Source organism: Miscanthus floridulus, chromosome 10 (assembly GCF_019320115.1).
Source record: "Miscanthus floridulus cultivar M001 chromosome 10, ASM1932011v1, whole genome shotgun sequence".
Lineage (NCBI taxonomy): Eukaryota > Viridiplantae > Streptophyta > Magnoliopsida > Poales > Poaceae > Miscanthus > Miscanthus floridulus.
The window spans coordinates 141,590,093-141,617,790 of record NC_089589.1 but is presented as its reverse complement, the minus strand read 5'-3'; the positions used below and the strand labels follow the sequence as shown (position 1 = coordinate 141,617,790).

The following is a 27,698-nucleotide window of genomic DNA, read 5'->3' as shown; positions in this document are numbered from 1 at the left end:
TTTGACATCATTCAATGGACCAAACATGGGTAAAGAGGCCACGTGCAAAGCAACACATCCCTAGTTGAATGGAAACAATTTTTAGAGACAAATAGCTCGAGTCCACCACCTCAAGCCTCCAAAAATATATTTGTAGAGACGGTTGCCCACCCACAGTGTTGGAGCCAGGAATTTTCGAGAGCCTGGGCATGACAATACGCCGAGCTAACAGTGCAAGCAATGCCCATGAATATATTATATAACATACATATAAAATTAGGAAACCATGATAGATTCAAATTAAAATATTAAAATGATTGTCCAGTACACAAGTTCACGACTTAGATAATGAAACACAAAAGATAAACCTAAATGCTAATTGGTAACTACAGATGCCCACGGCCACGAGCATGGTTACGAGGCAGCTGCATCTTGCGACTCTTCAAGTTTTGAAACCGCCGAATAATAGTAGTTTCATCAAGTGAATTGAATAGTTTCGCTCAATATAGCAGATCATGAAGTTGTTGAACCAATCATCAGCAATCCTATTGCGGGATTTAGACTTCATAGTCTTCATACATGAGAAAGCCCTTTCAACAGTTGCTGCTGACACCGGCACCAACAAGGCCAATTCAATGAGCTTGTAGACCAATGGAAAAAGCAAAAGTTTTTCAGTTTCAACCATTTTCTGGGACAAACTTTCAATATCTTTGCAATTAGCAAAGGCAGCATGCCTCCTTACATGAAGAATATATGTCTCCAATTGTCCCCTTATGACTCCACGATCATGATTTGAGAAATCCTCAGCATAAATTTCAGCAAGCCGAGCACGACTGTTGACATCAAAACTAGAGAAAGAGTTCTTTGGATCAAGACAAGAAAAGCACATCAATAGCTCCATCGTCGCTTCAGTGAACCGATGATTCATCTCAGCACATATTTTATCAAGAACAACATAGAAAATCCCAACACGATAATGATGAAGATTAGTAACAGTAATTCCGTCATGCCTTGAACGACCTCTCACTGGTATTTCCTCAGCCATATTTGGAATAGGAATTCCATTCAAATCACAAAATTGTCTTGCCTCATCAAATAAGTTATCCCAGCCACTTTCTCTCATGGTGTTAAACTGAGCTTTGACATCATGGATAAGCTACAATTGAATTATATAAGTGCAGTCAAATTAAAAGCAAAAGGAAATAGCTGAATAAGAAAAGCAATATTGTAAGAAAGGGGACAACTGAATAAGAACTAACCTCAAGAGCATTAACAATATTGAGACCTTTTGTTTGTAAGGCACGTGAGAGCTCATTTGTGATGCCAAGAACCTTTAACATAAGCACCATAATAAAAACAAATTCAAAGCACTCCATTTTCTGTATCAAACCAGCTGCTTGATTTGGCACTCGTCCATCTTCATGAACTATTTGAAGGACCTTTATCACTGAGTCCCACATTTGGGACAAGCGAACCAAAGTAACATGATGTGAACCCCATCTAGTATCCCCAGGCCTAGCAAGGATAGTTTCTTGATTCAAGCCTCTTCCTGTAGATACCTCGCCAGTTTCAATACTCCATTTTCTGTAGATACCTCGCCAGTTTTCAATACGCCGCAGTCCATTAAATTCACCTCTCATATTAGAAGCCCCGTCATATCCTTGCCCTCGTATCCGAGAAACTGATAGCTTGTTCCTATCAAGGACAGCAAGCAATGCTTCCTTCAATGCATCGGCTGTAGTCTCTTTGACATGTACAAGAGCAAGAAATCTTTCAACAACAATCCCTTTAGAATTCACATACCTGCAGTAGTACACCATTTTTTAAAAAAAACACTAATAAAACTGAATATTGTACAGAATTAGACAACTTAATAGAACTGACACAATATACTAGTTACTAACCTTAAAATAACAGCCATTTGCTTTTTTACTGATATATCACGTGATTCGTCAATGAGAACAGAAAATGGCCTATTACCAATCTCTTCCATAATTGCTTCAGTTATTTCTTCTGCACAACACCTTGCAAGATCCTTTTGGATATCTGGGGAAGTCATCTTACAATTTAAGCCACCTCGATCATAGGCATTCCTAACTTCTTCATTGTTGTCTTTTAGAAAATCAATCAACTCTCGAAGATTGCCTTTGTTCAAAGAGGAAGAAGATTCATCATGCCCATGAAAAGCTACGCCTTGCTTTAAGAGATATCTTGAACATCGTAAAGTAGAAGTTAAACGAGTTTGGTATAATTCCTCCGATTGTTTGCTAGCTCTTTTTAATACTCTCTGCACACTCTGTCTTTGATTTTTAAAGTCACCATATTTCTGAACACACTTGTTGTGAGCACTACCTACACCACCAACATGTTCAGGTAATGCTTTGTATGCATGTTTCCAATCTCTCCAACCAGTTTTGTTAAATACATCATAACCAAAATGTTGTGCCCTCCCCGGCTGCTTGAAAAGGAAGCAATAAAAGCAATAACCAGCATCTTTGGATTCACTATATTCTAACCAATTATATTTCTTATACCAACCCAAAGAAAAGCCCCTTGAACCTGGATCTTTCAATATATTTGTTGGTTGTGATGGACCTTTCAATATATATGCTCTCCTAACTTGGTCTTGAATTTCAGGTGCATACTCATATATTTGTTTTCTAAGAGCTGGATCACATTCGATTTCATTAGGATCAAACTCACTAGTGAAATTGTCCATGGTTGGTTCTGGTTCCGGATGACCTGGAGCTTCATGTGGCTCTTCTATATTTGGATGTGTTTCAGGTTCATTACTTCCACCAGCATCAGGGCAGATCCTTCTATCAACCAAAAAACGCCTCATCCCTAAATAAAAAATATAAGAAATATACATTCGTAAGGGCAAGGTCATAGATTATCCATCAAATTTAACCTCTGCATATTAGATAATTGAAATTAGTCAAATTACCTGGTTGGCTCAGCCTCCTCCTCTCTACCATTTGCAATTTTTGCTCAATCAAGGCGCTGTCGAACACAGCAGGGCAGCAGGCGGCGCTTGTGCCTTGTCCGCGGCTGCCGCTAGTCGCCCACTGGCCTCGCCGGACTCCGACCACCGGCCACCGGCCACCGCCAGGCGCCAGCCATAGTTGCTCTCACTAGAAGCAGTAGCTTGGGGAGATCAAATCCATCAGCTTCGTTTGGGGTTGGGGATTGGAAAAGAGAAAGGACAGAGATACAATGAAGGAGGATTGGGGCTGACCTGGGATCCGATTGGGGTTGAGGTCGGCGCATAGAGCGTCGCTTCGGCCTCCCCGCCATGGAGTAATGGCGCCTCCTCGGTCTCCCATCCCGTCTCCGCACCGCGCCGCAACCTCGAGCGCTCGCAGCTCCGTGATGCCTGGGAGCCGAAGTCACGGCGGCGCCCCTCAGCGCTGGCCTTTTGCTCTATTCTGGGCCTTTGGGCCTAAAGGGTAAGTAGCGGGGGAGCCTGGCCAACGGACCAGGGTGGCCCACCCACCCATTTTCACATGCCTTTTGGTTAGAGCCTCAAGAAATCGACTTTTTAGTTATATGTAAAAAAAATGTTTCTACACTAGTGAGCTTTAAGTTTTGGCACAGCCTCCTTGAAGAACCACTTGTCAGTTATATAAGCTAACAAGTCTAAGTCACACATGCATGCATGTTGACATGTTTAGGTGATAACACTTGCTTAGTACTACAGAAAAAGGTTTCCAGAATCTTAATCCACAGCAAGGAGTAGCTAGTCGGCACGTGCAAGAATCTTAATAATAATCCACAGCAAGTACTAGGTACGTGCAAATATTTCCCAGCAGCCTATAAAAGGCAAACCATGGCGGCATGCCCAGCACAACACAAGAAACCACATCATCATCAGCCAGCCATTTCCAAGCTAATAACGAAACCCAGAACCTTCCAGGCGTCACAGCAATCAGCAACCGGAAGCTGCCACTGCCAATGGACCGCGTGGCGAAGCTGGTGGTGTTCACGGCGAGCAACTGCAGCATGGGCGACGTCGTGACGTCGCTCCTGAGCAGCCTGGGCGTGAACGCCGACGACGATGCTTAGTGTTGGATTTTTCAATCGATCTCGGACGGAGAAACAACTAAAATAAAAGTGGTAGGTTCTAAAAAGTTATGAAACTTTGTAGGTGACAACTTTTTATTTGAAATCATCTTGTCAAGCAAAACTATGTTTGAATTTCAAAAAAATTGAAATTTGAAATTTTTAAATGACCTCGGATAGACAAACAGCAAAAACAAAAGTTGTAGATCTCAAAAAGTTATGAAACTTTATAGTTGACAACTTTTTGATTTGAAATCATCTTGTCAAGGAGAACTACGTTGAATTTCTCAAATTTAAAATTCAAATTTTGTAAACAACCTCAATGGAGAAACTATCAAAATGAAAGTTATAGGTCTCGAAAAGTTACGAAACTTTACGGTTGACAAATTTTTCAATTGAATTCGTTTAGGACCTCAAACAATCAATTTAAACTCGATTTAGGATAATACGCGGGAACTAAAATCCATTAAAAATGCCGCGACTTGCGAAGCGGCTCAAAATTTGTAGGGGTGGCTGACCGGTGGGGGCCTCCCCGAGTTAAAAAAATTTGCTATTTTTTTTGCTATTTTTTAATTTAGAATCGTGATTTCTGAAAAATGATTTGCAGGGACGGCTGGCTAACCGTCCCTATAAATCTATGATTTTGTAGCAACAGGATGGTAGAAGCGGCTAGCCAAACCGCCCCCTATAAACCTGTTTGAGTCGCCCATACAAATCTTTAGTATAGTAGTGCTACACAAGTCTAGTAGCAAGCCTAGAACAACTAATGAAGCACTCAATCAAACAAAGAGGCTAACATTACTCGTCTAGCTAAACTAGCCATTTCTACCGACTATAACTACAGAAGAAAATAACAAGGATGTAAAAGCACAAGCAAATAGCAAGGATAAAAAATCATCAGCCACACAAGCTTGATCGCCGCACAATCACCACGCGGTGCTCGATAATCTCAATCAACTCCAAACTGGCTAGATGATAGCAATCACACCAAAAGTAACAAGATAAACAAAAAAGCCACGCGTCATTCTCAACTAGTGCCACGAGATGCAAAATCAACTATACAACATCTCAATCTCACCCAATGGATCTTTTATTCCAAATTCTTTGCAGTCTCCGCTGCAACGTGCAGGGTATCTTTTAGTACTAATGAAAGAGAACAATCGGTTGGCATGAATGCCATGTATAGCCAAAGCAAACACCAACCATATAATAGCCCAGTTGACAAAATGGAGAGACTTCAACTCCAGGTAGTGTGTTTCTAAGGGGTTTCAAGTTAAATTTTCTTTATTATTATATTTATTAATTTATGGTGTAATAATTTAATTACATTTCATTATTTAAATTATATACATAATAAAAAAAATAAATAATTTTAGAATCATCCAAAGTGTGTTTCTGAGCTGTTTTAACTAATTTCTTGTCTCCCACTTTGTTTGCCGCCAATCCGACCCAAAATTCCGCACCCACTGAGGATGGATTTGAATTGCAAAATATTCGAAATATCTGATATCCGTATTGGATTTTATTTAAATATGGACATTTGTATTCGTATTCATTTTGATATGGATGTCTAAATGCCAAAATGGATGTATTCATGTTCAAATTATAAATCCGGATTAGGATATCCGAATTCACGCTGGATGTGGAACTGGATACTATCCGTATCTGCAGTGCTCAGCGAAATATTTTTTTTGGTTCCAACGACGCCTGCCCACTCGTGCCATGGTGCCCCGCCGCTAAAAGCTCTAGTTTGGTTTGGTGAATTGATGAAACCTTGGTGCTAACCTAGTTTATCAAAGTAATTATAAGATAGGTAGCACTACCCCAAGTGATGAAGCTAATAAAGATCATGACATGATGATGGTGATGGCATTGTGATGATCAAATGCTTGGACTTGGAAAAGATGAAAGAAAAACAAAAAACTCAAGGCAAATGTGAAATTAATAGGAGCTTTTTGGTTTAGTGATCGAGACACTTAGAGAGTGTGAACACATTTAGGATTGATAGTCGTACTATTAAGAGGGGTGAAACTCGTATCGAAATGCGGTTATCAAAGTGCCACTAGATGCTCTAACTCATTGCATATGCATTTATGATCTAGTGGAGTGCTAACTCCCTTGAAAACATTTGTGAAAATATGCTAACACATGTGCACAAGGTGATACACTTGGTGGTTGGCATATTTGATCAAGGGTGGTGAAGTTCGGGTCAAAATGAGAAGTTTCGTACTGACTGGACTCTGCCTTGGGCAGTGACCGGACTCTGACCCTACGTTTGGTCAGTGGCGCGCAGTGAAGGTCGCCCGGACGCTGAAGTGAAAAAGGGACCGGACACGCAGGGGGTGCGTCCGGTCACCTAGTGATGAATGCTGACGTAAGCAACAGAGAGAGACTGTGTTGACCAGACGCTGACCTGGGTCCAGTCATATGCCACCGGACGTGTCCGGTCGCGAAAATCCATCTTTAGAACCTTACTAGAAACTACCGGACCCAGTGATGGTGTGTCCCGTCACTTTGAACAGCGTGTCCGGTTGTGAATAAAACCTTAGTGGGATCGACCGGACTCCCGTGTTGGAGCGTCCGGTCACTTCGAGTAGCGCGTCCGGTCACAACTTAAGTGCACTAATGACCGTTGAGATCGGCGATCAGCATTTGAAGTCGGGGACACGTGTCGAATATCTGAGGACATGACGCTGGGGTCTTGCATCCGGTCAAACCGACTGGTGTGTCCGATCGCCCCGATTAATCAGGGAACAGAGAGGCAACGACTCCATTCGTGGGGGCTCTCTATTTAAGCCCCATGGCCGGCTCAAGCTCACTCTCTTGGCCATTTGCATTGACATAACAACCTTTTAAGCTTAGCCAAAGCTCTCCCACCCATCTCCATCATTGATTCAACATTTTTGTGAGATTGGGAGAGAATCCAAGTGCATTGCTTGAGTGATTGCATCTAGAGGCACTTGGTGTTCGTGTTTCGCTGCGGGATTCACTTGTTACTCTTGGTGGTTGCCACCACCTAGACGGCTTAAAGCAGCGAGGATCGTCGAGCGGAGGTTGGTGATTGTCTCCGGCTCCGATCGCGGTGATTGTGTGGGGTCTTATGCCTTCCCCGGTGGACTGCCGAAAGGTAACTCTAATGGATTGCTCATGTCATTGAGTTACCTCACTTGTGGGTAGGTTCTTGCGGTGTCCAATTGTATGGACGAGGTTCGTGCAACACCTCTGAAAGGTCCTAATGACTAGAGGAGGGGTGAATAGCCTATTAATAAATTTCTACAACAACACTTAACAAACCGGTTAGATAATTATGAGGCGAAGCAAGTGTTGCGCTAGCCTACTAAAATAGCAAGCCACCTACCATAATTCTAGTTTATATAGTTTCTTTCCACACAAAAGCTATGACACTACACTAAGTTAATGTGCTCTCAAAAGCTAACTAAAGAGCCGCACTAACCAAACTAACAAGCTCTCACAACTAGCTACACTAAAGAGCTTGACAACTAGTTTGCGGTAAAGTAAAGAGAGTGAACAATTTGTTTATACCGCCGTGTCGAGGAAGGAGCCAATCAATCACAAGAATGAATACCAATGAAAACCAATCACCTCGGAATCAAATGATGAACACAATGATTTTTTACCGAGGTTTACTTGCTTGCCGGCAAGCTACACCTTGTTGTGGCGATTCACTCACTTAGAGGTTCACGTGCTAATTGGCATCACACGTCAAACCCTCGATAGGGTGCCGCACAACCAACACAAGATGAGGATCACACAAGCCACGAGCAATCCACTAGAGTACCTTTTGGCTCTCCGCCGGGGAAAGGTCAAGAACCACTCACAATCACCACGATCGGAGCCGGAGACAATCACCACCCTCCATTCGACGATCCTCGCTGCTCTAAGCCGCCTAGGTGGCGGCAACCACCAAGAGTAACAAGCAAATCCCGCAGCGAAACACGAACATCAAGTGCCTCTAGATGCAAACACTCAAGCAATCCACTTGGATTCTCTCCCAATCTCACAAAGATGTTGAATCTATGATGGAGATGAGTGGGAGGGCTTTGGCTAAGCTCACAAGGTTGCTATGTCAATGTAAATGGTCAAGAGAGTGAGCTTGAGCCAGCCATGGGGCTTAAAAAGAAGCCACCACAAAATAGAGCCGTTGTACCTTTTTACTGGGCACAACACGGGATGACCGGACGCTCCGGTCATATTGATCGAACGCTGGACCTTGTGATTTTCGGATCGTAACAGCTCTGATTCATGGCTGCGTGCCTTGTGCAGAGAAGCAGAGGCTCGTATGTGCGTGTGAGGCGGCGGGGCAGACTTGATTCGGGCTCCGGGGTCGCACGGTAAGGTGAGTTCCTGGTGATCTGCTCTGCTCTGCATGCTATCAGTTTTCGGTGATCTGATCTGCACGTGTGCTAGTTCTTGTTTGAGCCTATGGAATTAAGGGGAGGACTCTGGGTGGGTGGGCAATCCTAATCCTTTCTTGGTAGTTGATCTAGTGGTATCCATCGTCCTCATCACCAAGACACCATGTGAGATCATCTTTTCATAGTCCAGTGGCGGCGTGGTGACATATGTTTAGTAGATGATACTGATGAGATAAAATGTAGCTTATAATGGTACGATAGCTCACATTTAACTCCTCATCTCTAATTTGTGTTGCAAAAAGATAAGTAAAATAGCTGCTGATGCAGATCCTTTTGGGAGGTTTTTATTATTATCCAAGCATGGAGTTGTGCTTATTTAAAGAAATCGTATATATGCCTTGTTTGGTTTGCATTGATCTTAAAATAGTCTCAGATACGTGGTACACATGCAATTATAGTGCCTAGCGGGTGTGCAGTCCTTTTCACAGGTGCTGAAATGGTCAAGATATATGAATAACTTGTTTCATATGTTCAGAAGTTTTGGTTCAGAAATTGTTCAGAAAAATAATTTTGGCAGCACTCTGGTTCCAGTTTAGAAGTTTAAGCTGTTTCACTTGTCAGATGATAGTCTTCTCTGTTATTTTTCTGTGCACGATAGTCATTACTTTCTTTAGCTGAACTATTTTGCACATATTCAGTGGACGTGCACTACCCATGTTGTTCAACATCCCACATTAGTTTCGAATTGTGTGATGACAGATGAAAACTACCGGTCATTGTTTCTTGACTTGGCAACAGCTTGGCCTCTGTCACTCGTTCTCACTTTAATTAGCCCCTACCCTTGATTTGTAGTGTTATTCTCTCTGGTATACCTGCTAGATGATTGACTTTTTACATTACTGCCTTCCCTACCCCCACCCCAAATTATTTTTTATCTTAGAAAATGGGACTAATACAATAAAATGTTGCTTTGGTTCTCTTACATCTCTTAAAAGTATTGACTGGTCTTTCATTTGGACGCACTACAGTAAAGGAAGTGTGTTGTCACCATGCATGGTCCATTTCAAGAATAGGTACATGGTAGTGGAGGTCTTTATAGATGCAGGTAACAGGATCCTGTAATCCTCACCCAATTTAATACAACAAAAGTTATATATAAGAGACAGCTACAACTAGATTTGTCAAATTCATTCTGTTTTCCTCATATATTTTCACCTTTTTGTAACCACATTTGTCCTTTAGAACTCAAAATATAGTTCTGTCAGTTATTTTCCTACTTAAAGTATTGCTACATGTCAATTTTGATGGTCAGCTTCATATATTAATGTGTAGCTCTTTTGCCCTACTGTAATACTAATTTGTAGTACTTAAGAAAAGGGCCACTCTTTTTTTATGGCCGAACTGCCACGGTTGAGCTCATTAATCATCACTACATTCACTTTTTCTAGGAAGCATCAGGGATTGCAAGAAAGCTGCACTGGAGTGTGATGAGGTGAAATTTGAACAATACAAGATGGCTGCTGGTGATAGTATCATGGCAGGGATCATCCCGTCGGTAGAGAACTGCTTTGAGAAAATTAGAACACTACAAAGCTAGAAAAAAAAATCAATCTCGAAGTTGCATATTTTTCATTTGAAATAAAGAGCCTGCCAACAACTATGCAATCACAGAGACATGGTGAGCAACCAGTTGAACTAAGTATTCATTGATGACGTAGCTTTTCTAATGTGGATCACCCAACTAAATTGGAACATATTTAGGGAACTTGATGAAGATTGACCTGATATCTTAACTTAATTTTTTTTGGGTCCATGACATGTATCAACCGTAATTTATTCACTATATGGTGTTCTGGATAATATTAGTTATGGAATGCCTAACAATCAAGGTGTTGCAATATTGATTCAAAGCAAACAAAAAACAAATGCATGGTTTATAAATTCTTAGATGAATAATAACAATATCATCTAGCAATTCTACAAAATTGCAACATGGGAATATTATGGAATGATTACAAAAAGGCATGCTATCGCGCGCCATCTTAGTCGTCTTGGCGAGATGCACGGTGGCTTGTAGTCATAGTGGGCGGGCGTGGCGTAGCACTGGGGTACGCCACTAGGGTGCGTGGCTGAGGGGGCACGTGGGGAGGCGTGCGGCTGAGGGAACACTAGAGTAGCGACATGTCTATGCCCCCTCCGGGCACTTGTGGTATAATGATACGTTTTAGACTGTCTCCAACAACATCATCCAAAATACAAGACTCATATCAAGTTTGGATAGCGTTACAGGCAAATGGTTCAATACCTATTTTTAGTCTTCTCCAACAATAGGACCCAAAAGAGAACCCTTTCTACAAATGAGTCTTCAGGAGAGAGGATAATCATATTTGGATTGTGCCTCAGTTGCAACCCAAAATGAGTCTCGTATATATGTACCCTGTTAGAAACCGATACAGTACCATCCAAGACCCATTTTGAGTTTGGGTACCCATATGGGTCACCTATTGGAGATAGTTTTAGCCTCTTGCAACGTGACCATGTATTGCATCGAATCATTGCTAAACTGATGCAATAAAAATAACATATTGCATCAAAGTTTATCACTATTAATACATTGCAATAGTACTTATTAATTGCACCCATATTCTAAACCGATGCAATACCACCTACATATTGCATCAAAAATAAATTGTAACGCAACTAAATTTATCCGATGTAATAATTTTTACCTATTGCGTCTCTTGTTCAAAATCGGTGCAATAGATCACACATATTGCATCGACATGAATTACTATCACATCCAATTCCATCTCGATGCAATAAGGACCACATATTGCATCAGATTTGCAAAATTAATGCAATAGCAGACACCTATTGTATCAGATTTGCGTTTGATGCAAGGCGAAGCGATGCCATAGGATAAAAAATTAGTAGTGAATCTTGTCTTGGGACGTGAATTGGAGTATAATGTTGGCTTCATCGACAGATTATACTAACGTGGGCACGGCTACTTATATTATATAGTCTAAGGAGTTGCTGAGGACCCTCTATTCATGTCTCTAAGGAGTTTCAACACGTTACAAGATCTAAATGGCCCAAAAGATGGTGATACAGACTTGTTTCAATAATTCCTTTTGACTCCGATCTAATTTTGACACGAGACCAGTGCCATTGTTTAGCTTATAAAATTATCTTTCTATCCATAGCTAGACTGTCGAAAATGGAGTCCGTATGTGACCTAGGTGTCAGTTTTACTATAGGCTGCTCCTGGAGTCCGAGATGGACTTAACTTGACATTGATTGAGCCTCCAACTTTGCTTGCACGACCTTGCTTGCCTCGTAAGGTGGTGGTCAAGGGAGAGGACATCTTTGGGCATCCTTTGGCTGCTCTGAACACGTTTGCGGTGTGCTCTGACTTGGGCTAGAGTCTCAAGGGTGATTAACAAGCCCACACGATGTCGTAGCACCCGACAAAAACAACAGATTTGGAGGCCTTTCCGATGTGATATTGAGGTGGGATCAGGTCCATTTGAAAACTTATCAAACAAAGCTTTCCATCAAGTTTTATTGACCTCAACCGTACTCAAGAGAAGAATTTATGACCTTTCCAATGAAGTATTGTCGGGCTGTTGATGAATCAAATGTTGTGCTTTGAAGATCTTGTATCCCAAGATGGGTCTTGACTCGTTGAGCATGCTGCATCCACATCCCATCATCATCACTGCTGTTCCTAAGCACATTTTTTACCAATATTAGTTAGCAACTAATTCTTAGGTTTATCATTATGCAAACATTTTGGTGTGAGTTTACCTTATAATCAATGGTCGTATCAAAAGGTTGCATGTCCTCATCACATATCAGCCTGAGATTGTAGTCTGCATGCCTTCATGTATTTCTTTTAAGTAGCCGCTTATTCCTTAATTAGCATATATTAAGAATACATGGATAATTTAAACTGAATACTAATCTATCTTCAAAATCCTAAAACACATAGGGGAGGGAAGTACCAGTTAGTGGACTAATAACTACCAGTTGTAGGTGATCAAATTGATCGAGCCTGTGAAGGGTGTTCGGCTAATTTCGACTGATTCAATAGTGTTCTATAAAAAAGAATAAGCCAAGCAGAACAAACTACCTGACTCCATGAGGCATTCCGTTACAATTTTACTCGTACTCCGTACTAGAACCGTTAGGAAAACAAGCTGGTTGTTGTCCACGGCCTTTGTGCTAATACTGACGTGACGTGCTGTTGGAGCGCCAGCTACGCATAGGCAAGCATAGTGGCTAGAGTATTTTGAACGCTGGCACAGAAGATCCTGTATGCGAGTATGATTATGGTACAGGCGTACAGCTCCTGACATTGTGAGCGGCCCGACGGGATTTAATGCGGCTGTCGGCTACTTGCTCGCTGCCATAGTGGCATGCTATGCTCCAAGATCTATCCTTTCATACATGAAACCAAGTGAAATACTACCCGGTAACAATACAAAATTTATTATTGTATAATACCTAGGCCATGTTTAGATTACAAAAAATTTCAAACCGATGAATAGTAGCACTTCCGTCTTATTTGGTAAATATTGTCCAATCGTAGACCAACTAAGCTCAAAAGATTCATCTCGTGATTTCCAACTAAACTGTGCAATTAGTTATTTTTTTTTACCTACATTTAATGCTACATGCAAACGGCTAAAAATTGATGTGATGGAGAGAGAGTGAAAAAACTTGGAATTTGGAAGTGATCTAAACAAGGCCCTAGTAGTAAACCATGGATAAGAAAGGGGAAAAAGACAAATGCTATTAGAAAATTACATATTCTTCTAAATACAAATTGTATGTATTCTAACAGTAACTCAAAACTACATATTTAAGCCACGTTATCCTTAAATATAATGTATCTTATATTGAGTGTATCAAAAGGTAGTCTTGTGCGACATGGAGATACATGTTATTATTCTCTAAACCAGTCGCTGTTGTGACAATGTTAGTACCAATAAACAGTTTTGTGATATACTCCCTCGTCACTCCATCCTAAATATAAGATACATTAATAAATTCTCTTTCACATGTCTTTCAGCAAGATTTTGATTTGTACTAATTGACATGTATCTAAGAAAAAGAATTAGTGATCAAAATATCAAAAGACTTCTCGAAACTCAATATAATTTATAAACAGAATGAAAGAAATGGTCATTACGATGTAGGTCACCTAAACTTACATGCAAAATAGATATCGTAAAATATATTTTCGTAATCTACTTACTTTGTGTTAGTCAGACTTAAGATATTTTGACTTACGATGATTCTCATAGAGTAATAGTAGACTTATTTTAAAATAAAGGTAATATAAAATAAAATAAAAAAGATGAGATACTTCACATATACGGGGGCATATAAGAGCATCTCCAACCGATCCCTCACTCAGCCCCTTATCCATCTTTTGAGGGTCAAACCACAAAAACAGCTCTCCAACCGATCCCTCATTCGACTCCCACCCGATGAGAGACCCTCATCCATCGCCTCCCATCCCTCACATGTAGGGGACCGCACGAGATCCCTCATCCACGGCGGGAGCAACCGCCGCGAGCCTGCGCGCGCTCGGACATCTCCGCTCGTGCCTGCTCTACGTCGACGCTGCCGGTCTCCGATGCTGCCGTGCCGGCTCTATCGTCGACCAGGTATGCCCATCCTCCAATCGTATTTAGTAGCTGTAGAGACGAGGAGAGAGAGACCGCATCTACTAGATCCCATCGTGGGGGAGAAGATAGATCAGCTATGGTCGGTTGGAGCAGCGAGCACTGCTCGTGCGCTGGTTGGGCAGGTCAGCAAGCTCCGCCGCGCTACTGCCTGCCCCCTGGCCCCTCCTCCTCGCCCTCTTCTGTCGATTGTTGGTGGTGGATTTGTGATGCGGGATTTTTTTTTCATCTTCTTCCTTCTTCTCGCGGTGTCTCGGAATCTTGGCTTCTCTGGATTGCTGTCAATCTCTGCTTCTCGATTTTGGTTAGTTTTGGGGGTTGAGCGGGCGATTGTCGCGTCCGGATCTGATGATTCTCGCATGGCCTCCTTCTCTTCACGAAATCTTGCTGCCCCTTGGGGACTGACGCCACTATTGTTGTTTGTTGGTCTTGCCGCGGCTCCGATCTGTTCAGTCTCGGGGGAATTCGACCCATGCTTCTGTGCTGCCTTGAATGCTCAACCGTGTCAAGAGTGAATGCTGCTACTGGGATTGTGGGAGTGTGATGCTCTTATTTAGATTGCTGTCTTGTACTAGGCAGCAGCCTTTAAGCACCAATCTGGCTGCAATTCATTTAGCTCATCTGTGCTCATTCCTTAGTTTTTGCTGTGGAAATCTCCAACAACTTTGCGTTCATCTGAAATATCGGCAGTACCATTTGTGGCCACCTTGATACTAGGCAAAGTTATCTGGATCCTTCGCAGGCATGGGCTAGGAATGGCATCAGTTTGTCCCATGTTCCCATGGGTGGAACGGGGATAACATTTTCTTAGTTTTAAATACTGGTACCACCTACAAATGAACGGGGATAACATTTTCTCAGTTTAAAATTCGACAGATTTATATGGGCATTTATTCATGGATTGGAAAATAGAAAAATGCAAACACGTTACTTCTTCAGCCATGCATTAAATTAGTTATTTTGTGCAGCTGGAAACTCATAGCTTTATTTTTCTGTTTGTTACTCAATGAAACTGATCGCTCAGGGGTAATGACCATCACCTCAGGCTTCCATAAACAAGTCCCAGCCCTTTCGTAATGTAAAGAATTGATCGGTATACAAGGTCTGATCAACTTCATTGTCATTAATTTCTAAATGTCCCAATATACATGTATATTTATTTATTTTTCTGACAAGACTGCTCACAAAGCATAAAATTTATTTGTCGCTGACCCTCTCTTATGTTAATCCTGATATATAATGTAGTATGTTTCTCTGAAATCAGAATGCACATGTTATCTCTTTTTCAGAAGTCTTCCTAAAGTAGTATGTTTCCTTTTAGGAAGAGAAAGGGTCATTGTCGTTCAATGCTTGTATGCTGCTATATTTTTGGATAGCAGATTATTGCTTCTCCTGGGCTTGATGACAGCGATTCTGATAAGATCATAGTGGAATATTTTTATACATTGCATATTTTTTTGGATAGCAGATTATTGCTTCTCCTGGGCAAGACCGACTCTGTTGGCTAGAGCATTGCATATTTTTATTTTGTTTATACAGGTAAGTTGTAGTACTTAATTGGAACTGGAATTAATAGCATAACTTGTTACGGGCCTGTGGCACAGGAAGATGGAAATGCCCAGCTTTGATGATGTTTTTGGGAGCAATGTGGAAAACACCGAGGTTGATTATTTTGGTATCTCACCTGAAGATGGAAATGGTCAATGTGGCACAGGGTCTTATTTTGGTATCTCACCTGAAGGACAGAATGTTGTTGAACAAGCCTCTCAGTCTACAAAAGGAAGCAAGAAGAGATCAAAAAATTTCACTTTAAAAGAGGATAACATGTTGGTGGAAGCATGGCTAGAAGTAAGCTTGGATGCAGTTCAAGGCGTCGACCAACCTCGTGCTACCTATTGGCAACGAATTCATGATTACTTCCATGAGCACAAGGATTTTCAATCTGATCGTAATATTAGTTCTCTCTCTCATCGCTGGGGTATCATTAATGAAAGTGTTAACAAATTTTGTGGATGGTTAACAGCGATTCAAAATAGAAACCAAAGCGGTGTGACTGAACAAGATGAGGTAAGAGGCATTTTCTTTCAATTTGTTAGAAATGTATATGTGCATTCATGGTTACTAACACATATTAAATTGTGTAGATACAACAAGCACTTGAAATGTACAAGGAGAAAGATGAGAAAAAAAGAACGTTTTCATTGATGCATTGCTGGAATGTATTGCAGCATGAACAAAAGTGGACTAACCAAAGACCTGCAAAAAAACAGAAGTCATCTTCCAGGGAAGGTCCAAGGTCATGTACTCCTGAAACCAATGAAAGTCATCTTGGTGATGAAGAGCAGGGTCCCAGCCATACTTCACCAAGGAAAGATAGGCCTATCGGTAAGAAGAAGGAGAAAGATCGCCGAGGTAAAAATCTTGTCGCTCATGGAGAAAACCTATACATGGAAGCAATGGAAAATATGTGGCTCAAGAGACAGAAGGCCGAAGAGTTGAGAGAGATTAGGAAAAAAGAGCGTAATGATCAAAGATTAGCTGTAGAGACTAGAAGGCTTGAACTGAAGCAAGAAGTAGAGAATAGGAAGCTTGATCTGAAGCAACGAGAACTACAACTGAAACAAAGGCAGGACGATGAGAAAGTGATGAATATGGATCTTAGTTCTTTGAGTGAGCGGCAACAAATATTCTACAAGACAATGCAAGATCAGATCATTGCTCGTCTTGGTGGTGGAGCACTTTGAGATGACAGCTATATGTGTGGGGCATTATGTGTGTGGGGCAATATTTGTGAACCATCGTGTCATTTAAGTATTGTTGTAGGACCTATGTAAGAACAATATGTCCGAACCACTAAGTTTAATTCTTGTTGCCTCTATATGTGGACTATGAGCTATGTGTGTCTTTAAATAGAAGGCACGATACATGGTGCATGCTTAATAAAACGATGAGTACAAGCCTGAATAAATTATATAGTGCTAAATTACATAGTAAAATGATGACTACAAGCCTCAATAAAGTACATGGTACATGATTAGTACAAGTCTGCATGACGTTGCCAAAGATGCTCAATTAGGTCCTCCTTAAGCTGGCTGTGGGTTTCCATGTTTCTAATATTGTGATGAGCTTGCATGAACTCATGTAGCTCATGTGTGCGATTACGAACTTCACGCTGTGTAGGTCTCACTAGCTGGCCAATACCCTCGTAGTGGAAGTCGTCTTCTTCATTTCTCTCATCTTCGACTATCATGTTATGCATAATGACACAAGCTGTCATAATTTCTCTAAGTGTTTCTTTATCCCAGCTACGAGCTGGCCCACGAACAATGGCAAAACGAGCTTGTAAAACTCCAAAGGCTCGTTCCACATCCTTCCGTACTGCTTCTTGTGCCTTGGCGAAGTATTTCCTCTTATTGCCATGCGGATTAGTTATGGTCTTTACAAATGTTGCCCACTTGGGATATATACCATCTGCTAGATAATACCCCATTGTATAATTATGATCATTGATGGTAAAATTAACTTGAGGAGCCTCCCCTTCGGCTAGCTTGGAGAAAAGATGTGAACGGTGAAGAACATTGATATCATTGAGAGACCCTGGCAAACCAAAAAAAGCATGCCAAATCCAGAGATCTTTGGAAGCAACAGCTTCAAGGATGATAGTGGGCTCACGCTTATGACCGGTATATTGACCATGCCATGCCACAGGGCAGTTTTTCCATTGCCAATGCATACAATCTATGCTACCAAGCATTCCTGGAAAACCTCTGCGCTCACCTATTGCAAGTAATCTGGCAGTATCATGCTCATTTGGAGATCTTAGGTATTCACCTCCAAACACTTCGACTACAGCTATAACAAACCTTTTAAGACTCTCTAGGGCCGTACTTTCACCAATGCGAATATATTGATCCATAAAATCTGCCGGTACTCCATAACTGATCATCATCAATGCTGCAGTAATCTTCTGCAAACATGATAACCCAAGTCATCCACATCTATCTCTTTTTTGCACAAAATAATTGTCATGTTGTTCTATAGCTTGCATTATGCGAAGAAACAGAGGACGGGCCATTCTAAACCTGAGCAAAGAAATGAGAATAAAAAAACTTACACATAGAAAGAGCATGATAAAAGAGAGCAAATGAATTGACCAAGATATTTGCAAACCTGCGTCGGAATATAGATTCCCCATAGGTTGGATGCTCCGAGAAATAGTCATTGTAGAGTCTAAAATGGCCACTTTCTCTTTCTCTATGAATATAGTTACGGCCAGGTATAGAACCTCCCCAACGTGGATTATTCAAAGCTAGATATTGAGTGTGGGCTTGGTGTAATGCACTAAGGATGAGCTCAGGCTCATCATCATCATCTGAAGATGAGGATGAATCTAAGCGAGAGAGACGACTCATTTCTGGTGGAGAAGGAACAACAGAGTAGAGAAGGAGCAAAAACGAATGAGTTGGTGTATGAACCAGGTGAGTGTGCAAGCATATATAAAGATAAAATCAGGAGACGTTGGAATATAGCCGTTTGGAGTAGAGCCATTTGAAATAGAGCCGTTCGAAATAGAGCTGTTGGAAATAGATTCGTTTGAAATAGAGCCGTTTGAAATAGAGACGTTGCAACAAATTTGCTGAAATATGGACTTCTAAAAAAGAAACGTTGAAAAAATTGTCATTACAAAAAATGGCCATTGGAATGTAGCCATTAATCAAAAGTATAAACGTTAATATAGCTATTAAAAATGGTTGATTTGTTAGTTACAAGATATGCATAAAAAAGAGGTGGAAGAAAGTAGAGAGGCAAATATGAGGGATCGGATGGAGTTCACAGCTAAGTAGGGGATGGAATCTGGATGAGGGAGCCTTATTTTCGAGGATAAGGGTTCAAAATTTGAGGGTTCGGTTGGAGATGCTCTAAGGTGACATAACAGACTTTTCTCCTTTGAGATGGCGACTTTCTATACTTGCCGGGCCCACAGTGTCAGCCTCAACGCTGTGACCGAGGCAGGCTTTCTCATGTCTCAGACTGACCACAGTGGCTGCTGCTGATGTCCTACTGGCTGTGTCAAACGGATTGGTAATGAAATCAGGGCAGGCAGAGGCAGAGGGAGAGGCTCCACATGCGCGTGTTTCGAGGGGAACCATAATGGCGTCTTTGAACGGCAGACAGATGCCCATCTGCCACTCGAGTCTGGACCAAAAAGTTTTCAAAAAAGTGCTACAGTAGCTATCATATTGAATCTTGCAATATGTGTATGGAGCATTAAATATAGATAAAAAAAATTAATTGCACAATTTGGTTGGAAATTACGAGACGAACGTTTTGAGCCTAATTAGTCCATGATTAAACACTAATTACCAAATAAAAACAAAAGTGCTACAATAGCTAAATTCCCAAAATTAACTAAACACAGCCAGATTTACTCAGCACCTTTTCTAATCTTCTCCTCGTGGACACTGTCCTAGAGAGAGAGACACACGTGGTTGTGTTTGTTTGTTTTTTGCAAAAGTTTAGTTCTCCCACGTCGAATCTTTGATATTAATTAGAAGTATTAAACATAAATTAATTATAAAATTAATTACACAGATGAAGGCTAATTTACCAAACGAATCTATTAAGTTTAATTAGTTCATGATTTGATAATGTGACGCTACAGTAATATTTACTAATTATGAATTAATTAGGCTTAATAGATTTGTCTCGCTAATTAATCTATTCATGTGTAATTAGTTTTATAATTAGCTTATATTTAGTGCTTCTAGTTAGCATCGAAAGTATGATCTGACGCGACTCAACTTTAGCCCCTGAAATCCGAAAGCTAACACAAGTAGTGGAGTAGTAAGAAGTGTTTCTAGCGTCAGAAATATCTGAGGACCATTTGTTTTGCATTATGTAGCAAAAAGTTCTCAGTTACTACTACTACACCAGTGCACCATTTATCCTCGGAAAAAAAAGGAGATGGAGATCCATCTGAGATAATGCACGCATTAAACATGAGAGGGGAGAGACCAATGGCCAACAGTAAAGTGAATCACCTTTGGCCCTTTGCCATGGTTGTTGGCTGTTGCAGCTGCTGCCTGCCTGCAGCAGCAGTGTATCACTATCACACGCAACAACTGCAAAAACTTTTCACGCCGCCTGCGCGCAGGACCCGCAGCCACACAAGAGGCTTTCTTCCCCTCACAGTCACAGGCACTCCCTTCCTTGCAGCTCTGGGAGAAGTCAATGTCACTGGACGATCCACGCTCCTCAGCTACAGCGCCGCTCACACTCCTCGTCCTCGAGCTCTCACACTCACTGGCACTGCACATCACATTCACGCCGGAGGCTGCCTGGAGCTGCTCTTGTTCTTCCTGCTCGTCTTTCTTCTTGCTCATCCAAGAAGTGAGTAGGCCGGCTCTTTGCTCGATTTACTTATTAACGGTTAGTATTTTTTGTGCTTACTTTGTTGTGCTTGTCATTATTGGCAATGCCAATGGAACTTCTTGATAAGCCAAAAAAAACCTATTTTTTTCTAAGAAAAAGAGGAAGAAGAGAGGCAGAAACAAAATAAAAGGAACTTGTTGGGCTTGTTTTCTTTCCTCTCCAATCCTAGCGAGATGACACATGTTTCTTGATTTTTTTTTGAGAACTCACATGTTTCTTGATTTGTTTTCGTTGTTGCTCCATGCAATGGTTCCCTGGGCCCGAAGTCCGTGTCCCCTTTTTTCCCCTCAGTATCTGCGACTGTTTCGATGTCTTCCTGTTCTTGCCCAAGTCCCAAAGGCAGGAGAAAATTATAGATTTAGAACTAAACAACGCGTTTCGTAAATATAGGACTCCAAACATCGTCTTCGTAAAAATAACCCTTAAAACGTTGGCTTCTTAATTTCCATGACATTTGATGTATTAAGACTCTTTTCTTGTCTTAATACATGTATTTGTCCCCAAAGTGACCCTTTTACCCTTATGATCTTACGTATCAATGATCGTTTCGTCTGCCCGACGTTCCATCTGCCCGATCCCTCGTTCATGTAAATTCATGCTTTAATTGATATGCGATGGAACTTGATTAGAACAAATTTATGGTTTCCTGAGATGAACTTGTTTATGCTAAAATCGTGGATTTGTTATTGCATACGGGTCATTTTGGTTAATTTTTATTATATATGAACCTGTGCATTTTATGGTGACCGAGTCTGAACTACCTGCGACTGCATTTCTGCATTTCAGGTTCAGAACTCGATCATCAATGGTGTCCAATGTTATTGTTTCCAGTGGATCCCGATGGAGTGAAACTTGTGAAACATATATCAAAGTATTTTAAACTTGCTGCATATTCGTGAGGAACCTTAATCCAGGCAAGCCAGCCAAGGCGGCGGCCAGCCAGCCGGCGGCGGCCAGTCAACCTGCCCTTGGCGGCTGGCGGCCAGCCCAGGCACAGCCAGGCGCTGGACTGCTGGAGGCTTTCAAATCACCGTACTGAAGGGTAAAAGGGTTATTTTCAGGGAACAAATATATGTATTTAGATGAGAAAATAGTCTTAATACAGCAAATGCCATGGAAATCAAGAAGCCAACCTTTCGAATGTTATTTTTACGAAGACATTATTTGAAGTCCTATATTTATTTACGAAGCCCATTGATTGATTGGAGCCCAAGATTTGCAATTTTCTCCAAAGGCAGCGACCCTTTTTTTTAAAAAGGAAGATTTTGTCCTTTTCTCCCCTTATTTTTTCGACATGGTTTCTCTTCTCGAGACCAATCCCAACCGCTCCACTGACCCGGCTTCTTTTTCTGCGTTGCGTTTCTTGGCGTCTCCGTGTTTGCAGGTGAGTCACAGGAGATTGCGGCGGTAGGGTTCAGGTTCAGGTTTCAGCCTCTTCTCCGTTTCCGCTTTACGGGGGTGATTGGGAGCTCGAGGCGACGCTGCAATGCCGAAGATGTTTGGTTTCTCTCGGCGCCGGATGAAGCTGGGGAGGTCAGATTTCAGTTCCTATAGCCCATAGATTTCTGCAGTTCTTTGTTGTTTGGCTCGTATCCGTTTTTTGTTTTCCCCCCTAGTGAGTAGTAGCACTGAACATTGGCAGATATTGTTTTTCTTTAATTTTTTTGGTTGGTACAAGGTTTAGGAGTTCATATGCGAGAAAAAAGTTGGCGCCTTTTCATGTCATAAAAAGTTTCTAGTTAATAAGACTGGTTTCAGTGAGCCCCAACTGCCTGAGAACAGAGGAGCTGTTCAAAATGTTGAATTTGTTTGTAAATTTCTGGAGATTTTTTAACCTACTAAATGATTTCAGTTCCTAGCCCATTTTTTGCAGAGTTCTTCCTTGCTTGGCCCGTTTCCGATTTGTGTTTTTTTTCCCTAGTAAGTAGTCGTATTGAACATTGGTAGATATTGTTTTTCTTTTTCATTTTTGTTGGCACAAGGTTTAGGAGTTCATATGCGAGAAAAAAAAGTTGCTACCTCTTCATGTCAAAAAGGGGAAATTGTTCATTGGCGTTTTCTAGTTAATAAGACTGGTTTCAGTGAGCCACTGAGCCCCGAAAGCCTGAGAACAGAGGAGCTGTTAAAGATGTTGAACTTGTTTGTAAATTTCTGGAGATTTTTTAACCTACTTTTGATTCTTTCTGAAAACCTAGAAATCAGTCTTGTGTCTATATAGTACAAATGACTCAGTGTTGAAATTTGGTTACTGTGGTGAACTTGATCTTTACTGTTTAGATTCATTTCTTTCAAGTTATAACCATAAGCCTGTCAAGTGCCTCGTTCTCTGCATTTGCTCTGTTTCCTCTCAAAGTCTCATCTATTCATTGTCACATGACTTCTGCAGGTTGAAGGGTCACCTACATGATCATTTCCATGCCTCTCGAAGCCCTTCTCGGACCACCAAGCGTTTCAGTCACCCCAATGTGCGCCTTCTGGTTCGGTTGTTTCACATTGGTTATCTTATTCTGCTGTATCGATGAATTCTAAGTTTATTGGCTCATGGGATTTGTTCAGGGAGAGGATCCATTGACTACCTCAGTGAGTGGTCGTCCCGATGACCTTGCTTGGCGCTGCTCATCTGATACTTTTGATATCAATGGGCGTGCTTTTGAGAGCTCAGAGAACTGGGCGGTGCTGTCAACAGAGGGCGACAAACCAGTTCCTCGTTTTGATGTAAGTAACCATATTAAAATTCCTTTCTGTTTGTAACAAATATTTCAAGTCTGTACTCCTCATCAGTATTCTGAAGTATCTGTATCTCATTCTTCGGGTTTGGGTGTAAACAGCATGCAGCAGCCATGGTAGGGAGCAAAATGGTAGTATTTGGTGGCGATTCTGGTCAGTGTTTGCTAGATGATACTAAGGTAACGGTGTGAATGCTATTCTAGTAAAGAGACATCTTCTTGATCTCTCATCTTCTATGTATCCTTCAGATATTGAGCTTAGACAAGCTTACCTGGGATTCTGTTGCTCCTAAAGTTCGACCATCATCAAATGGACGTTCTCTGAAGTTGAGGCCATGCAAAGGTCATTGTCTGGTATAGTTCTTGGTGCCCATTCTGACTAGTTAGTTCTTCATTTCTGTTTCTCAGCAGTAGTCTTGTACTTAATTACTAATTGATGTGTGCTTGGTCTAGAAGTCTCTACTGACAAAGGTCCATCATCTATGATTTTACTGGAATTTGTATTTATCAGAAAGATAAAATCGATCCCCAATTTTCGACCTTCTGTAACGCTGCAAACAAAATTCGGATATAGCCCAGCTGCCACACGGGGCATGCCCACTTGTGCATAGCAGCCTAATACTCTCTTAGGCTTTATTTTTAAGAGTTTTATTTTTAACCCAGAGGTGCCATGTTTGGACCACGATGGTTTATAAGCTCACCTGAGCCTATTTAGACAGTTAGGATACCAAGGTGAAACACTAATGGGCCAGGGTACTACACTTCCATAGTCTCCTTGCTGAGGCAATACAAGTTTAAATACAAGGGATAAGGGACAAAGTTCTCTGATTCTAGCTTTGTCTTTCATTACGTTGTAGAACATCTTACCTAGCATTAATCAAGCCTATTTTTCTTTGATATTTAGGTTCCATGGGGAAAGAATGTTATTCTTGTGGGAGGCAAAAGTGATCAGCCTTCTGACAAGATATCAGGTTTGCCTCTACTATTTAATTTTCTGAAGTGCATCAGTACATGTTGTTATCTGATTCTCTGCAAAACTTCCAACATAAGCAATTAGGAATTCATCATTTGTTTTACTGCAGTATGGACCTTCAATACAGAGAGCGAACTCTGGTCACATATGGAAGCGAAGGGTGACATTCCGGTAAATATTTGACTGTTGATCTGAATGCCACTTAAAATACCTTTGTAAATGATGGAGACTGTACCCTGATTATTAACCTCAGGTGTCTCGAAGCGGTCATACGGTTATTAGAGCAGGTCCTGTTTTAATTCTCTTCGGAGGTGAAGATGCCAAAGGGAAGAAACTACATGACCTTCATATGTTTGATTTGAAGTCATTAACATGGCTTCCTCTGAATTATAAGTAAGTTATTCTAGTCTAGAACTCAATAATAGTGTGATGTCATTACTAAGGAAAGAAAAGAAAGCATGGAGGCTAATTCGTTTCCTCTTGGACTTTTCACTGTGCTTTAAAATACAAAAAAAATGTTACAGTTATCTACCTATTGAATGCATTTTGAGCCATCCCTGGTTTCTCGCACTAAAACCCCTCAAGGATAGAATCATTATCTTACTTAACTATGCATATTTCTTTTTATTAATTCAAAGTTCATTGTTTTAGGGGTGCTGGACCTTCCCCGAGATCAAATCATGTAGCTGCACTTTATGATGATAGAATTCTATTGATTTTTGGAGGCCAGTCGAAGTCCAAGACCCTGAATGATATTCATGCTCTAGACTTTGAAACAGTAAGTACTGTTGTGCTACTTTATTGGTTTTGCTTGTTAACAGCTTGCTGAAAATTTGATGTCCTTATATTGTTAGATGGTATGGTCAAGGGTCAAAACCCATGGTCATCATCCATCACCTCGAGCAGGTTGCTGTGGAGCTCTTTGTGGGACTAAATGGTATATTGCAGGGGGTGGAAGCAAGAAAAAACGTAAGCTCCATCCTTTCACATTGTTTCTATATCATGGCAGATTAGTGACTCAGTTCCATTTATTAATAGTATGTATGTTTCCTTATAAGAATTTATAATTTTGCTACTATGGATGGGCGATATCTAACAGAAAAAAAATACCTCAGGGCATCCTGAAACATGGGTCTTTGATGTCCTCGAATCCAAATGGTCTGTTTGTGTTGTGCCTCCTAGTTCCTCAATCACTACAAAGAAAGTAAGTATAATTCTTGCTTGACTTCACCTTTCATATTAAGTGACTAGCAACTCGCAATGAATTCACCTTTCGAGCACTCATGATTAGAAAGTGGATACAGTTTCTTTTATTTAAGATTTATGCCATCCTGAAAATCTTGAGCACTGCATAGTGCATATTATAAGATCCCTCCAAATATGTAATACCTATTGCATATGCATAGATAAAAGGCTTCAAATTACTTTTCAAACATCTATCTTTGTAATAGTTATTCATGGGAATTGTACTTCAATGGTGGACATTTGAATTACTATAACTTTAATATGCTGCCCATTATAGCAGAGAAAAGAGTCCTCATAGGAAGAATCCATGAGATTTATGTTTATTTATGTGTTAACCATTTCTCTAGTTGCTGCACAATTGAACTCAAAACTTTTGCAGGGTTTCAGCATGGTTCCATTGTACTACAGGGACAAGATTGTGCTTGTTGCTTTTGGAGGGAACAAAAAGGAGCCATCTGACAAGGTGAAGGAACTGAATTTCATTGCAAAATGGAAGCTTCATTTTTGTGACTTTATTTCAGGATTAATTATTTTGTTTTCGCATTTTATAAATAGAAACACCAGAAACATTTCTGTGATCAATTTCTGTATTGATAAATTGACATTACTTTGTGTTTTTGAAGGTTGAAGTACTAGTGGTGCTGCAAAACGAGCACTGCTTCAGTTGGCGATCTGCACCTGAGGTGGAACCCTTACTGTATGACGACTCTCCTCCAAGCTCAAGGGAACTTGCTGACCACCTCAACAATTGCGCACCTCTGTACTCTACTAGCTCCGTAGCGAGGAGCAGTCTTGCCACCACAGCGGAAAACTCATCCGGGAGGAAATCCCTCCCTGATTCACTGCTACAGAATTCAAATCCCGGGAGCTCATCGCTCCGCAGGCAGTTTCGTCAGGAAGAGGACTGCAGCCTGGCCCAAAAACTGCAGAAACCAATCGACGACGACAGATACAAGGACGCCGACGATTGTTCTGAACTACCCTCAATCGCAAACCAAAAACCACGCAACGACACGCGTCAGTCCCCAGATGTTGATGCTAAAGCGAGGAGGCTGGGCAGAAGCTCATCAGACATCAACAATCATCATCAGGACACAAGGATAACCACCCTGATCAGGAGGAACATGGCACTGGAGGAGCAACACTCAGCCGCGCTCGCGAGCAAGGACGAAGCGGAGAAGAACCTTTCCCTGGTCATCGACAGCAAGGATGACCTGGAGAAGAGGTTGGCGGAGAAGGACAGGGAGGTCGAGGCGCTGAAGGAGAAGGCGACCGGGTTAGAACTGGCGCAGGAGGAGTCGAACAACCTGTCCAACACCGTCCACGCCGACAACGTGCGGCTGGAGCGCGAAGTGGCCTTCCTAAAGGCCGTCATGGACGAGACCCAGAAGGCGAGAGAATCACCTAGCTATATGTTCCATTTTCAGCTGATACTCTCTGTGATGTTGCCGTACTGATTGACTCGCTTGGTTTCATCCGTGATCAGGAATTGCACTCGACTCGCGGAGTTCTTGCTGGAGAACGCGCAAGGGCATTTCAACTTCAGGTAAAACCTACTACCATTAAGAGTGCCATTGCCTGTTTTTGTTTTCTTTTCATATCGTGTTTGTAGGTGAATTCACTGCCCTGACTTGGCATGCTGACATTGCTCTGCCAGGTTGAAGTCTTCCATCTGAAGCAACGCTTGCAGACGATGGAAGGGAGGTCACCTACACCACGAAAGCCTCAGAATCTGTAGAGTGCAGGAGTGTACAGTTTTTGAGCAATCTGTTGTAGATTCAATGTTGTACTGTAATAGGTGCCAGAGCCATTGTGATTTGTAATATTAGATACAAACGTATTTCGCCATTGAGACGTAATTGTGTACAATGAGTTTTGGTCCATGCAAGATGTGTTCATCCACAAGTTCTGAGTTGTTGTTCAGTTCAAGATTTCATTGAAGACCTGACCATTGTCTTCGTGCAGACGTGTAGTTCCCTTTGATCTGTGAGCCGGTATGTGTACTTGCTCTCTCTACCTCTCAAAATTTGTTGATGAGAAGCAATAAGCCTGTTCGTTTGTTTGGTTTCAGCAAGGGCTTATCGGTTATGGTACAATATTTTTCTCTCACAACAAACCAGCACCAGTCGGACTTATCAGTCCAGAAACTAACCAGCGAACAGGCTCATAAAACATTGTCAAAAATGAAAAGTATTTTTAGTTTCAGTAA

The 27,698-nt window shown here is 41.4% G+C and overlaps 2 protein-coding genes and 2 pseudogenes across 2 annotated transcripts; 2 read left to right on the top strand and 2 right to left on the bottom strand.

Annotated features, from left to right (window-relative positions):
* Positions 1-279: 279 nt before the first annotated feature.
* On the bottom strand, positions 280-3,354 carry LOC136485902 (uncharacterized; annotated as a pseudogene).
* A 10,612-nt stretch (positions 3,355-13,966) lies between these two features.
* Positions 13,967-16,872, top strand: LOC136485953 (glutathione S-transferase T3-like). Its single transcript, XM_066482742.1, has 3 exons — positions 13,967-14,095; positions 15,718-16,180; positions 16,258-16,872. The coding sequence occupies exons 2-3, from the start codon at positions 15,722-15,724 to the stop codon at positions 16,855-16,857; spliced, it is 1,059 nt and encodes a 352-aa protein (XP_066338839.1). The 5' UTR covers positions 13,967-14,095; positions 15,718-15,721; the 3' UTR covers positions 16,858-16,872.
* Positions 16,873-17,147: 275 nt separating this feature from the next.
* Positions 17,148-18,405, bottom strand: LOC136485901 (protein ALP1-like; annotated as a pseudogene).
* Positions 18,406-20,292: 1,887 nt separating this feature from the next.
* On the top strand, positions 20,293-27,381 carry LOC136485900 (uncharacterized). The gene is made up of 17 exons (XM_066482710.1): positions 20,293-20,503; positions 21,332-21,587; positions 21,736-22,078; positions 22,932-23,010; positions 23,102-23,260; positions 23,374-23,451; positions 23,521-23,625; positions 24,176-24,242; positions 24,354-24,415; positions 24,498-24,637; positions 24,896-25,022; positions 25,099-25,213; positions 25,360-25,448; positions 25,869-25,952; positions 26,113-26,880; positions 26,976-27,035; positions 27,147-27,381. Exons 3-17 carry the CDS (start codon positions 22,032-22,034, stop codon positions 27,225-27,227), a joined length of 2,061 nt encoding a protein of 686 aa, XP_066338807.1. The 5' UTR covers positions 20,293-20,503; positions 21,332-21,587; positions 21,736-22,031; the 3' UTR covers positions 27,228-27,381.
* Positions 27,382-27,698: the final 317 nt, after the last annotated feature.

Excerpts from the sequence above, each read along its gene's own strand:
- LOC136485953 (XM_066482742.1), top strand. The coding sequence starts at position 15,722 with ATGGAAATGCCCAGCTTTGATGATGTTTTTGGGAGCAATGTGGAAAAC. Across the intron at positions 16,181-16,257 it reads GTGTGACTGAACAAGATGAG|ATACAACAAGCACTTGAAAT; the intron begins GTAAGAGGCATT and ends TAAATTGTGTAG.
- LOC136485900 (XM_066482710.1), top strand. The coding sequence starts at position 22,032 with ATGCCGAAGATGTTTGGTTTCTCTCGGCGCCGGATGAAGCTGGGGAG. Across the intron at positions 22,079-22,931 it reads CGCCGGATGAAGCTGGGGAG|GTTGAAGGGTCACCTACATG; the intron begins GTCAGATTTCAG and ends TGACTTCTGCAG. Across the intron at positions 23,261-23,373 it reads AACCAGTTCCTCGTTTTGAT|CATGCAGCAGCCATGGTAGG; the intron begins GTAAGTAACCAT and ends GGGTGTAAACAG.